Genomic DNA, 14,569 nt, shown 5'->3' on the forward strand with positions numbered 1-14,569 from the left:
TATTTTTATGTTTGTTTGCTTGTTTTACAACGGACAAGCATAGTTAAATGTTTTTAAATTTATTTTTTAGAGAGTAAGCGATCAAAACTATTTTCAAAAGTCAAGACCGTACTGGGATTGAGAGAGCGTGGTTAAAGGGTCTTAAGACAAACAACTTTAAGTTACATTACATAATTGACTAATTCAGAAGACAGGCATTCTAGCTAACTATCTCTGTTTTTGTATCTAGGGCCACAGATGAGCACATTCTTGTGGCAAGGTAGAGTCAAACCCGTGTGACATCCCACTCAAAATGTCATCACAAATCTAAGAACGCTCTGCCGTGCTGTGAGACTTTAACTCATTCCCTGTAAATGTTAAGTCCACGTACCAAAAACATAAAATAGGTAACATAAAAGTGACCAAAAACCAAGGTCTTTAGTTTCAGAAAATGTTCCTGTTGCAGCATCAGCTTGGCCATGTCACATGGTCTCTAGTTTTTGGTTGGGTCTAGACAAACAAATGGTTGCATTTTAAGAATTATTTCTGCAAGAAGCACCACTGTAGAAAACATGACAGGTGTATACTTGGCCACCTCTACAGGCTGGAGCCGATACCTCCAGATCTCTATTTTCTATTTTAGAGATATCTTCATTTGTTCTGCTTTACCTTCATATTTTTACTTTATGAGGAATTTATAAAACCTCATCTTAATGGTCAAGTAATTGATGCTCAAAAGGAATTAGACACAGTGCCTAAGAAAGATAGATCCTTTACATTTTAAATATTTAAACAAAGTATTAAATATATATGAACGAGAACTAAATTATTTCTTGTGTGAATTTTTCAATGAACTCAGAAAGATATCCATAAAGAAATATTTGACACCAAGCTAGCCTAAAACTGTGAAAGTGATGTGACTCTCTGATGAGAATTCAGAATAAATTATAAATATGTCTTGTTTAGACCTAGACCGAAATCCAGGTGAAATTACAATTTGTAATAACCAAGGGTTTGAATATTACTTAATTCTAAGTAACTTTTGTTCATTAGAATTTTTTATATTTTGAGTTTTTTTCTTGTTCTGTAAGATTGTGTATTCAGTGTTTACATTTAGTAGTTTTAATAAAATTAGTTTTAAAATATTAAATGAATTTAAAACTTAAAAGCATGATAGGCTTTCAACTGCACGTATCTAAAGCACAGCTTTTTCAATGGCCACCGTATCCAAGGCACCAGTGACTCCTGGTGGCAGCCTGATATAATTGCAGACAAAAATTCCAAGAGAGAAGTCTTTCAGATATTATGACAGATAACATCATTATGTTAGTTAGAAATCTGAAAAGTAAAGGGAAGGAATCATGCATTGCATATTATAAAATATTGAAGTGTTACAGGGTCCCTGCATAATGTCTCATTGGTAGAATGAGGGTCTTTGCTTATTTTTTTTTCAGTATTTTACCCCATTTTCCACTAACATCACTTTTGAGAGAGAAAACCAGAGTGTCGACTAACTGCAAACTTTATCATCCACAGCATCTGCAGGGATTGCTGTGTCCCAGAGGAAAGTACGTCAGATCAGTGATCCTATTCAGCAGATCTTAATTCAACTGCACAAAGTCATCTACATCACACAGGTCAGTATTTCCTTTTCATCTTAAAGACAAGTTTGCTGCTAATATTGGTTACGAACTCCTCCGTGGAATTTTCAACTGGAGTGAATACTTGTTCTTATCCTCCCAACTACATATATTTGGGGACACATCGGCTTAGCAGAACTAGGGAGGTAGTAGGGTAAAAAAAGCAAACATGTCAAATTTTTCCTGTAACCCCCAAATCTGCTTCTATTGTTAGTTCCCAACCAAAACTAAATTTTAATGTAAATGGGCCTTCAGTGTGGGGGTGAAAGTGGAGACAGAGCTGGGCCTTTGAAGCAGCTTCACTACAGGAAAGGAAGAGGAAAGTAGTGTCCACTCACAAATCCTGGGGACGCTGGGTTGAAAAGACCATTTCAATTGGTGTGTCCCAGAGACATTATAAAACTCTAGGAATAAGTGTTAGTTTACAACCAGGGTCCAGAAAGGCTGTGTACTTCCTCCTCCTCAGTAAATAGTCACTCTAGGAAATGGCTGCTGGTTTCTTTAGGGAAGTCTTGGGGATAAGTTTACAGTATGTCCCTAATAGTGTTTCAAGGCCCTTTCTCAAGGGGTGCCAGCTTTCCCACTCATTAAGCAGCTTTGGATCTTTGAATTGACTTAAGTCTAGAAACTGTGTGAGAGGCTATGATTCTTCACTGTGGCAACAGCAACTCAACTCATGTTTTTGCCTACTGGACCTAAAGTTTATTTTCTGTTATACAGATTGATGAATACTGTAGTGGGCTGAGGACCGAGAGTGGACCCTTGAACAATGCAGGGATTAAGGGCACTGTCGTCCCGTGTAGTTGAAAATTCATGTAACACTTTTGACTCCCCTCCCCCCCAAAACCTAACCACAGTCCCTTGGCATCCACAGGGGATTGGTTTCATGACCCCTGGTAGGTACCCAAATCCTTGGATGCGCGAATCCCTTATATAAAATGGCATGGGATAATGCATGCTGTCACTCTGAGGGCTAGCTTTCTGAGACTCGAGAGTCTTAAATAGATCACATTTTCATTTTCTGCTGTCAGCTATTCTCTTAGGCAATCACACAGAATTTTTTTTTCCTGGTTAAGTGAAAGAGGGTGAAGGAATGCAAGGAAATATGGGGGTAGAGGAGAGAAACTTGCTTAATAAACCAAAATATAATCTGCCCTATCTCTACTGAATAAAGATATTATATTCAAAATTGCAGTTCCATTTAAATACTGATATAGAACTATGGGGAAAGTATTCTTAACTCTAGTGTTATGGAAATAGCTTATTGGTTACCTCAATGATTACTAAATTGAGAGAAAATATCCTTTCACATTTAAATATAGTGTTCGTATGCCTGTCTTGCTAAGTTTTATATAATAAAAAAGCTTCTTAATGGATGTATTCCATTTTTTTTTATTGGATTTCAAAGTATTTTAAAGTAGGAATGAAACTATTATGAATGTCTTACTATTATGCTCTTACACTGGCAGCATAACAAATGACTTCACAGTTTTTGGCAAGATGGAATTCCTTGCTACAAGTTCATGTATAACTATTGCAGTTTTTAAAATGTATTTCCAGAATACTTTAAAGTTGATGACTTTGCACATAGTAAAGAATGATTCCTCTTTGGGGAACTTTAAATTATAGTGCTAACCAAAGTCAGTGCCTTTCAAATACAGGAGAGAAATGCAAACATTTAATGTCTAAACATTAAACCAGTGTATTTGCTGTAGGTTAAAGACCAAGATCAGTATTCTCTCTCTGTTAATTGTAAAGGAAAACTGCTAAAAGTAAAACCAAGTTGACAAAACAAGCAAATTAACGAAAACCTTTCCTGTTCACGTATTTATTTACTAGTCAATCTCTCACAGACTTATGCTGTAGCAGCTGACCTGATTTGCAGGGCCAGATCCTTCCTCACAACCAACAGATGACCTTACGGGGGAAACTGCTTACTTTTGGCTGCTGGTGACCTTTTCTATCCAGTTTCCATGGAGACAGATCTGTAGAAATCGTCTAAAAGCAACCATTTTAAAAGGCAGGATGTTAAAATCTTTACCCTGCCTTCACTGATTTGACATCTGTTTTTATCAAATCCAAGATGGTAATCTTAAGACCAGCAAATTGAGAATAAAATCAGTGATTCCTTTCTATTGCTGGAAACCAAAATCAGTCTTTGGGCATATCAGATGACCAAAGTATATAAGTTACCTTGTAGTATGAGTTTTTATGTGTTATTGGTTAGGTAAGACCTGTGTAGCCGACTTTAGCTTTAGATTATACTTCGGATCTGATTATTTTGTTAAATAAATGCTTTGAAAATCAGCATATAGCAACTTTAAAAAATTAAACATCTGTTTCCTAGAGAACAGACAGGCAGTTTGATTGGAGCTCCTTCAGACGCCACTTCTTAACAACCACAGTTGTTGCCAACAGAACAAAAATATGTGGTTGGGAATAGCAGTGTGCTGTCCTCAGATGAAAGTTATACTACCGACTGTCATCAGTGAAACATACCATTTTTTTCAGCAGTGGTGATAGATAAAAATAGAACTATCCATACCTCTCTTATCTCAATCTCCTGGTTCCTAATGGCAAGGGTGACAGATTAAATAGAATTTAGGGTAAAGCTGTGTTTCTTAAGTGGACTTGGGTTTTTAGAATTTGTAAATTCTAAGAGAAGTTTTGCCTTTTGTATATTTATTTTGATGATAAGCTTTGAACATTTTACTTTAGCATTTAGGAAAATCTCTTAAGCAGTAATATGTCAAAATATATATATTTTTTATTATTATTATAAAAAAGATACTAAGTTACTATCAAACAGAGCCCCATGACAACTAATGGTCTGCCAATGTATTCTTGGAGATACTAGAGAATGTTGTCCTTTAGAAAGAATTCATATATTATTCAAGTTTGAGAAAACATACTATAAAACATACATATCAGATTTTACTTTTTCTTCTGTTACTTTGGTATTATAAAAAACAACAAAAATCAAGCTTTTAGATGTGATGTTGAGAGAGTCATTATCTTTTCTAGAATCACTTTCTTTATCAGCAGAATTCAGGCTGCTTATGGGACTATTGTGATAAAGAAAATAAAGTATGTGAAATATTCATAAACTATAAAGCGCTGTACTATAGTAATGCTAGTGGTGGTGGTGTTTGCTCTAGAATAATAGTTGTGCTAAAAGACTCACAGAGTCAGAAAGTATCCTTGATGTTACATGATGTCTTTAAGCTCTGATTTTCTCACCTGTAAAATTATACCAGCTTTATAAATTTGTTGTAGGGGAAAAGGTGGCATACTACATATAAAGGAGTCACTATAGTGTCTGGCATCTACAAATCCTAGGTATTAATATTCTTAGTATTATAGTTTTTATATATTTTTTATACTTATATCATATGCAGTTAAACTATGCGTGAATCATCATTCTGTGCAAAATTTTAAATTCTTCCATGAAAACTTTAAAGACGGGGTGCTGTCCATAGTGACATTCTAATTAGATACAGTAGCTTTCTAATACTGTCCTGTGTACGACCCTTAAGTTGACAGAATGTTAACTTACTCAAGAAAGTTTTTGTGAGGATCAATTCAGTAAACATATTCTAAATTAACTAGAGGCCTATCAAGTTAAGTGAATACCAAGAATTTTAAGAATATCTGAATTGGTTATCTGATACCAATAGCCGCTGATACTGGGGTAAGTCACCTCTGAAGGAATGTATGGACACACCGATACTTCATATCTTCAAAAGTTTGCCATAACGGACAATTAGGTAGATGAGAAAAGGCTTGCTGCCTTTCTCTTTGACAGTTGCAATCATGCTCAGCAACAACTAGATGATCCTTGGCCAGCACTGCCCTCTGGTGTTTGATTTAGGGAAGTGGCAACTTCTGTAACCATAGGGAATTATCAAATCCAAAAAGGTATCTCCAGGCACTTTCCCATCCCTTCTGTACCCTAACCCATCACCCACTTGCACATGTCCCTCCACTTCATTGTCTGGTCCTACTCTAAGTTAAATTTGCTAATCTCTCGCGCACATGTATTTTAATACACTCATTTTCTTTCTCATCTGTCTTCCACTATTTGCACATTAATGCTGAGAAATCTCCCTGTCTCTGTCTCTCTCCATATTTCTTAATCTCCTCTTTTCATTCCATGTGAAATAATGGCATTAATTATGACTTATGGCTGGGGTTAGGAGATAGTAAACACATCTGGATCATATTGGATCGATATTGATGTAAAAAGAGATCAGTAGGGTTCCGTGCTGTCAACCCACAAAACCTTTCAAAGTACATTGATAGACTTCAGAATCTCTCGTTTTACTTCTGTAATTAAACTTGCTTTGGCTCAAGCAAAGTCAAAGGACTGGCTAACATTTTAAAAACCTTTTTTGATTGTGCATTGTTATTTTGTACCATTACAGTGCTTCATAATGGGTTCTGTATTCTATTGTGTTGGGGCTGATGAACAGTTTTTCTTTGCTATAAAATCAGCAGTTGTGAGCCCACGTAGACTCGGTTTATTGCTCTACTATTGCCTTTTATATATCCCCATTTCATGAAATGAAACTTGAGTAATAGGTGTTTCTTGTATTAGTCAAGATATGGTGAGTTATACTGTACTAAGAGATACACCCTGAACACAATAGAGGTTTATTTCTCACTGGGCTAAAGTTGGATAGTCGGGTAGCTGTCCTTCATCTTGTGGCTCTGCCATCTGGAACAGGCGGACTCCAAGCTCCTTGCCCCACCGGAGGGCACGAATGAGGAAGAACACTGGCTTTGAATGGCCTCTTTCTCAGAGTGACACACATCATTTTTATTGGCTGCAAGTAGTCACATGGCACCAAACCAAAAGAGTAAGAGGATAGAAAAGTGGAGTTAGGTGGTGTAATAATTGTCTACTCAATTTCTCTTTCTTTCGATCTGAGCTTTGAACTCTATTTTTTTTTTTTTAAATCTTGAAAGTACCTACTAACACATTTTCCTTCCCACTTAGCCTTTCCCCCTTACTGGTTCCTTTTTGCTCTCCTTCCAAGTCCTCTCTATATTTTAAACAAAGCAACCCTCATTTCCACTCTGAGACTCCTTATCATCTTGACTCTATTTATTTTCTCTGTTGTCTTTCTCCCAAACTTCACTTTATCCCTCTGTGTGATTTTTACAACCTTTGGTTTCCTTGTATAAATCCAACCTGCAGAGTACCAACTACAAAATCAATTTTTTCAATCCCTATTTTTATCTAATCACCATATTTTCTAAGATTCTGCAGTGACTTCCTACTACTTATTAAATCTAACTCATCCTGGCCTTGCCCTAATATATATTGATTAATTCTCTCCTTCTTCTTGATAAGATTGGTCCCCACAAACTGATTTTTCTCCAGCCGTATATTTAGGAGTGCTCATCTGCAGGCATCTGACTATGTACTAATGCAGATATGTGCTTCCTGGTCCAGAATATCAGCTACTTCAGGACAACGGCCATAGTTAGATTGTTTAGCATGGTTTTATCTTGCGGGCACGACAAAAACATGACACAAATGTTTAGCTTGCGGGCATGACCCAAACACCTAAACATCTGAGAGAATGCATCCTTCCCATCGTCTTTTCTTTACAAAAATCAGTTTATATGTGCAATTAATATAATTATATGTGCAATTAATGTCATATAATTAATATCATTTAGTTGTTACATGAAAAACAGTATCAATAAAATGAAAGAACAATAAGATAAATTAAGCAGCCTTTTGAAAGAGAGCAGTGTAATATATTTTTTTCTGGATGATAGAATGAAAAATTATAACATCAAGTCATGCTATATGGAGTAGAATTTAAATTCTTATTTAGTCCTATTGAGCGAATATTGTTACACTGACCCTCAGTAAATGCTTCCCAGGAGTCGGCTGTGCAGCATTAACAATTTGCTTATAATGATTGTTTTCTCATTTTATGCAGCTTCCTCCAGCTTTGCACCACAATTTGAAAAGAAGGGTTATAGAGAGATTCAAGAAATCCCTCTTCAGCCAGCAGAGTAACCCTTGTAATTTGAAATCTGAAATTAAAAAGGTACGGTATTCTACATATAGGGATGCTTCTTTGGCTAACAAAAACACATCATTAGAGTTAAGTTTTAAACCTCCTTTGCTTTGTCCTTTAAGCTCTACCCTCTATTAAAGGATATTATCATTGTTTGTCTTATTCCATCTGGGCTGCTATAACAAAAATACCATAAACTGGGGTGTTTATAAACAACAGAAATTTATAGCTCACAGTTTTTGGAAGCCCGAAGTCCAAAATCGGGTGCCAGCATGAACAGGGTTCCAGCATGGTTGGGTCTGGAGAGGATTCTCTTCTGGGTTGTAGACCACTTACTTCTTATTGTATCTTTACATGGAGGAGGCAAGAGAGCTCTCTTGGGCCTCTGTTATAAAGGTACTTTTTATAAGGGTTCCATCCTTATGGCGTAAGCACCCTCCAAAGGTTCCACCTCCTAATGCCATCGCCTTGGGGATTAGGTTTCAACATGTGAATTTGGAGGACACAAACATTCAGACCACAGTACTGCTTAAGACGTAAAATCAAGGATATGTCTTTGCTTCTAATTTTTTTGCCTTTATTTCTGAAGCCAACATTCTCAGAAGACTAACAGAAAGTTCTTTCTGTATTATTGAATGTTTTCCTAAGAATAAATACTATTATTTACATATATTATATATGTAATTATATAATTCCATATATTATATATGTAATATATTACATATATAATATATGGAATTATACATATACATATATAATATATGTATATATATACATATATGTGTATATATATGTAATATATAATATATAATATATATATACACATATATATGTGTGTGTGTATATATATATGTGTATATATATATATATATATATATATATATACACATATATATATATCTCCTTTTTAGAGAAACCTAGCTCAATCTTTTATTAGCATATTCTTCAACAAGCCTCCAAGTTGAACTTTGCCACTCTGAACAAGTGATTTAATCATCTGAGGCCATGATTTTTATCACCTATGAGGGTGGAATGGACTATCCATCTTTGACATTCTACCATTTTAGGCAGCTTCCGGTGCTAGTAAATATTTCTATTCATACATAGAGAAACTAAATCACAAGGAGGTCAACTCAACCAGACAGAATGAAAATTGTTTACCCCTGTTTAATACAACTTGGTGACAGGAAATCCCTTTGTCCTGGTCAGCAGCCATTTTAATACAGGCCTTGGAGGTAGTTACAAGCTCCCATTCACCTGTCTCTGAAAGACCCAAGACCCAAGCAATGCTGGCCCTCCTGGGTAAAGATGCTTGGTCCTACTCCAATTTTATATAATTTTTAAGTTTCATCATGTGCTTAAATTTTGACACAGCCATGCTTCCAATGGCCTTGTTCTTCAAGGTTTCTTTTGCCTTACTCGTTAGGCAATTTAATGGATTCTTTGTTAAGAATGCAGACAGTATGTTTTTGCTTAGTTGCCTTACGTCCGTGGTGCACATACATACAGGAGATGGGGGAAAAAGAAAAAAGAAAAAACGAAACGGGAGGTAAAGAAAACATAAACATAAACCATACCTCATCAGAGATTAGAAAGCAAAATTTCTTTTATGGGTCGTGCTGGCAAATAAGGCCAAGAAACCAAGCTAGGGGAGATCAAGACAGAAATGGAGGGGACCTCAGATATTTATTTTATATTTCTATATTGTATCATGAATACCAATAGATATATTTTAAAAAGGCAGAAGTTCAAATCTCCCACAAAAAGATTACATGTTGCTAGGTCTTTATATTCTTATTAAAATGATATTCAGAATAACCCAGCTTGAAGAGAAATGTATTTTAACAGAAATCCTAGCTTTAAGAGATGAAAATGCCAGCTGCACACCGCCTGAGGCACAAAGGCGGCTGCGGTGCTTCCCCTGCTCAGTGATTTTCCATCAGTGCACATCCTTAAAGTGAATCATTTTCTTTTATGACTCGGGTTTTCAGTTTTGCATCCTTTCCTTGCTGTCTTTCTTTTCTCTCCCGATAGAAAAGAGATTTCCTTTTGTTAAATTGTACCCTCCGCTGCCTACCCCACAACTTTGCCTGCCTTCCTCTATATGGTGGCAGCGTCTCTCATTAGAGCGCCTACCTCCTGGTCTTGGTCTGGGGAAGTAAAGGCAGGGATGGATGGGGTGGTCGAGGGTGTTCAGGGAGCATGGGCGAGGGAGCACAAAGCGGGCATAGATTCATCCTTACTTTCAGCTTGGTTAAGAAGTAAAATCAATTCTCCTTCGAAGAATGCTTTGGTCTCCTTCTCTGATATTATAAATTTGTGGTGGTTCATACCATCACAGTGTATTCCCCCCCGATCAGGCAGGCAGATCTCACCTCCAAGGTGCTATAGAAATCTTCAGCCTGGAATATTCACATATTTTCTGTTCTTCACCACTGAACTGAGAAGCCAGCTCCTCTGTAAAAACCTTCCCTCATTTTCCCTGTCTAGAATTCATCTTCCCTTTCCCTATGCTTTGACTACTTTTTCATGCAAATTATTGTGTTTTATATAGCTTTTATCTGCCTTACATTTCTTTTTTCCCCAAAGGCAGTGTATCTTACTCATCTGATTCCCCAGGGTCTTGCACAGTACATGGCACATATAGGTGCTTAGTGTATAATTGCTGAATATAGAATAGATTCTATATTGATATCTATATCTATATCTATCTATATCTATAGTTATGTATAGCTATAGCTATCATGTACTATATAATATATTCTGTATTGGTTCTATTCTTTATTGATATACATATATAGATATAATATATTCATATATTTCTATATGAATATAGAAAGAAGCCCTCCTGCTACCATCTAAACCTAAATGAGAATGGCCTGTGACCTCTGTTTTTTTCCCCTTTCCAGTATGATCTCTTGTTAGCAAAAATTTTTGTTCAGAAATGGATGTTTCATCCTCTGTACAATCAAAGAGGAGTGGCCAATTAGCCTTTGACTGACATGATCACCCCATACCAAGGCTGCGGAAGCAGTAAGTGGTAATAGTGCATAAAATACATTTGATTTCCACTTTTCCCTCTGAAACTTCTCCACCCAAGGACTCTCCAGTTTGAAGGAGTCATTATGGGATCACTGTGGCTACTTATTAATGGCCTAAGATCCAGCAGGATACAGAGAGGAGTCAAATAAAATGAAAAGCTCTTTTCTAAAAAATTAAGCTTCTTATTTATAACTCACCCAAGGTGGTCTTTAGTTCAGTCTGCTCAACCTTGGCTAGAATTGCAGTGGAGAATAAAGCATCTGAGTAATTGTATAGGTGTCTTTGGGAGCTAGGACTTTCAGCATGGGAGAAAGGAGAAACAGACACAAGGTAGAAGATATTAATTCAAATTAGAATTGAAGTTATCAATATTAATGAGTATAAATTCTTGATAAAGCTTATCTTTTAAAAATATATATGTTTTCTGATGTTTTTTACTACAATAGTCCAGAAAGTAAGCAAAGCAGCAATGAGCTCTCTTAGGACCCACTGCAGCTGTAGAGCAGGAACTGAGAGGGAGTAGACTGGAATTCTTGACATAGCTGATCTAATAGCAAAGACACCATCAAGATGGACTGAAGTTCTGTCCAAAGGGCTTGGGAGCCAACTTGAAAAGGCTCCCGCTGGCCATTTATTGGATAATTAGAGCCACAATAAGAATAATAACCACAATGGATTGTGAGTATTAACTCATGTTTAAACCTAAGAATTCATGATAGTAAAAAGAAAAATCCCTCATTGTTTACTTTTGGAGGACGCTAAGTAACAAACTCATTGTTTTGAAAATGATTTAAAACAAGAAAGAATCAAACGTTTATTCCACTTTTCTCCTCTGAATTCTATCCTGGGGTAACTAAATCAATGAAGGTGGGATTTCTCACTGTGGAACTGCTTCAGCTCATAAGTGCAAAAAGAATAAAAATTATTGCCATTTTGTAGCCTCTAATGAAATAATCGATTTAGACGTGATCACCAGTGACTGCCAACATCATAAAAAGAGGCGCAGCCAGATTATATGCCTCTTTGTGGAAGTATACTTGCCTGTCTATGAAGTACACTTGCTAAAAGCTTGAATCTGTATCTGATCAAGCCCCTAGATTAGAAGTGGGCAAACTATAGTCCTCAGGCCAATCTAACCTGCTGTCTGTTTTTGTAAATAAAGCGTTATTGGAACACAACCACCTGCATTCGCTTATATATTGTCTGTGATTGCTTTTGCCTTACAGGCACATTTGAATAGCTGTGACAGAGCAAATGTGAAAATATTTACTATCTGACCCTTTACAGAAGAAGTTTGCCAATCTTTGCTCTAGGTCTAACTACCCATTTGTAGCAAATACAGGGAACAAGAGAACATGTTAATTGACATCATGGGGATAATCAGCAAAATCCAAACTGGAGGATTTTATAGGAAAAATTACCTTTTTTCTTTAGTAAATAAATTGCAGTAAAAGGAGAAGAGGGCAGGGAGGGGCGAGGGAAAGAGAGGGAAGAGGAGAGGAGAGAAGAGGAAAAAAAATATCAACCACATCTCCATTTTGGCCAAAATTTAATCCAGATACAATTGCATTCTGGTCCTAAGATTCTGCATTTCTGCCCAGTTTCCAGATTCTGCCAATGCCGCCATTCTACAGACCACATTTTGCGTCAGAAGGTCTAGACAAACCAGTGACATTTTCCACGTTGTGGGGTATATTAGCCAGAGATGCTTCCTGTAAGCATGGGCCTTCCTGGCACTTCTGTTTTAATTTGTGCTTCAACTCAGATCAGCAAAGTCAAGTTTGCCTAATTCAGTAGCTGGCAGTCAGTCTCTTGAACTCCTAACTCTGAGTTTCCGGCTCTTTTTCACTCAGCAGGTTGCTCCCCTCCTTGGACTTTAATTAATGGCTTTATGCATATCGTAATCATGCCTCATATTTGCCTAACCCTTGCCAGGCCCCCAGGGAGGCATCCTAGACCCATTTGGACCAAGTGGAGAAGCTCCTACCGCAGGGCCCTCCTGCCCAGCGGGGTCAGGCCGCCTCTTACCTTCTGCCTGGACAGCTGCTCTCAGAGTCTGAGCAGAGGGTGCTGCACAGACGAGCTCCTGGTTGTGACTAGCATAGAACACTGGGTTTCCAGCCGTCTTTTAGTTTTGGAACTTTTTTGTTGTTGTTGTTAGAAACACAATTCTTGGTGGAAATGTAACCACCAAAGCAGCAGGGCTGCTTCCTGGAGAAGAGGGAGAGAGGGTGGGCCTGTGCATCCCCAGAGATGATGACAGGCTGTGCATGGGGGAGGTGCGCGTGCGTACGCGTGGTGAGCACTTAAGTACAAGAAAATAGGATAAATACTGGACATTTCTGTGAACAAAGTGGCCTATAAAAACCTAATAAAAACTAATAGAAAGGACCTGTAGGTTAGAATGGGTAAAAAAATACGCCAGTAGGTTATGTCTTAACATGTTGTAATTCAGTCAAGAGGGCAAGGAAGATCGAAAGGAAAAACGATCAGAGGAGTGGTGAGTGAAGTGTGACGGAACAAAGTGAAAATTTTCTCTCTTCTGGCACTTAATTTTATTTATGTTTGGCTTAATATTCTTTAGAGCCCTACCTCAGTTAATTAGATTCCGAATAGTTTGTGTAGTTGTTCTATAGCAAAATTAATCTTATTTTATGATAGGGAAAAGTAGATGATTGGGGGAATTTAATTAAGATTACATTTGTAGTTTCTCATCATTTTCTTCTGTTTAGGTTTTGCCTAAAAAGTACTGTGTTCTAAATTGACTGACGAAGTGCTAAAATTGCTCAATGCTTGTTCAAAATCAGTGTTTTTTTTGTCTTTGTCTTTGTTTTTGTTTTTTGGCAGGAGGCAGGGAGGGGTGGAAACAGTGATACAGTCTAATTCTCTTTAGTATTTACTTGAGTCATTTAGTTCAAAAGTGCATGCTGTCATTTGCACTTCAGAACTGTGGGTGTTTACTCAGAGCAGGAGAACCCTTTTGTGTCAGTTCAGAAGGAGGATCTTATACATTCTTCCAGGCAGAACATACATGTGCCAAAGACAGGCTATCCCCTCTGAGCTGACTGCTCATGAGGCAAGCGAGGGCCCACACCGTGCTGGCCCAGGACCGCAAACCACCTCGGAGCTCAGCCGGCCGTAAGGCCAGTGCTTTGAAAGGTTCTGTTGCATCATCCATATTTTCACCGACTGGGTGAACATGTAATTTGCCACGTGGTACGTCCAGAATTGGACTCACCACCTTCTTTTCTTTGTCTGCATTGATATTACTGGAAACATCAGTTTTCCTTCTGCTCATTCTTTAAACTTTGCAGTCACTTCCAACTACTCTCTTTTATTGCATGTATCCTATGAATCATTAACATTGGCGGAATCTTCGTAGCATAGATAATTTTGCTTGACCTTTGATGACATAGCCCTGGAGTTTACTCCTGGTTCTGCTACTTGCTAGCTATACTCCTTGAGCAAATTGCTTTACTGCTCAGTCTCCACAAATGTATCTAGAATGTAATAGGTACTCAATCTATGGCCATAGGTGCTGCTGTTGCCATTAAGTAAGAATGTTCCATCTTCCATATCTGTTCCTTCCTTCTGTAACTGCCTCATCCAAGCTCTGAGCCCTTCTCTCTTGCATTGCTGTCACAGCTTCTTTGCTGGTCTCTTTGTTCTCCAGTCCATCTCACCAGACTATAATAGTTCCTAAATACTTGCTTTTTATTAGCATATTCAAAAACCTTAGTAGCTTCCAGTTTCCTACCCTATAATCTAAACACCTAGCTTTCTAGGCCTCCATTATTTGCAGGAGCCTCTTCACGGTCTGTCTGCATTCACCCTGATACTTTCAAAACAGCAATCTGACCATGTCACACA

General features: G+C 37.5%; 1 protein-coding gene across 5 annotated transcripts in view; it reads left to right on the forward strand.

The window, feature by feature from the left end:
- NEK10 (NIMA related kinase 10) overlaps positions 1 to 14,569 on the forward strand; it is a 186,153-nt gene that overhangs the window by 157,613 nt on the left and 13,971 nt on the right. For 4 of the 5 annotated variants that reach the window (XM_039836712.1, XM_039836713.1, XM_039836714.1 and 1 more), the window contains 2 exons: positions 1,516 to 1,616; positions 7,577 to 7,687. In XM_039836712.1, coding sequence (XP_039692646.1) covers positions 1,516 to 1,616; positions 7,577 to 7,687 — 212 coding nt within the window. Of the gene's footprint in view, positions 1 to 1,515; positions 1,617 to 7,576; positions 7,688 to 14,569 lie in introns of those variants that run through there. The other variant, XR_005647358.1, reaches the window with a different exon arrangement.

This window comes from Pteropus medius, unplaced genomic scaffold, assembly GCF_902729225.1.
Source record: "Pteropus medius unplaced genomic scaffold, Ma_sr-lr_union100, whole genome shotgun sequence".
Lineage (NCBI taxonomy): Eukaryota > Metazoa > Chordata > Mammalia > Chiroptera > Pteropodidae > Pteropus > Pteropus medius.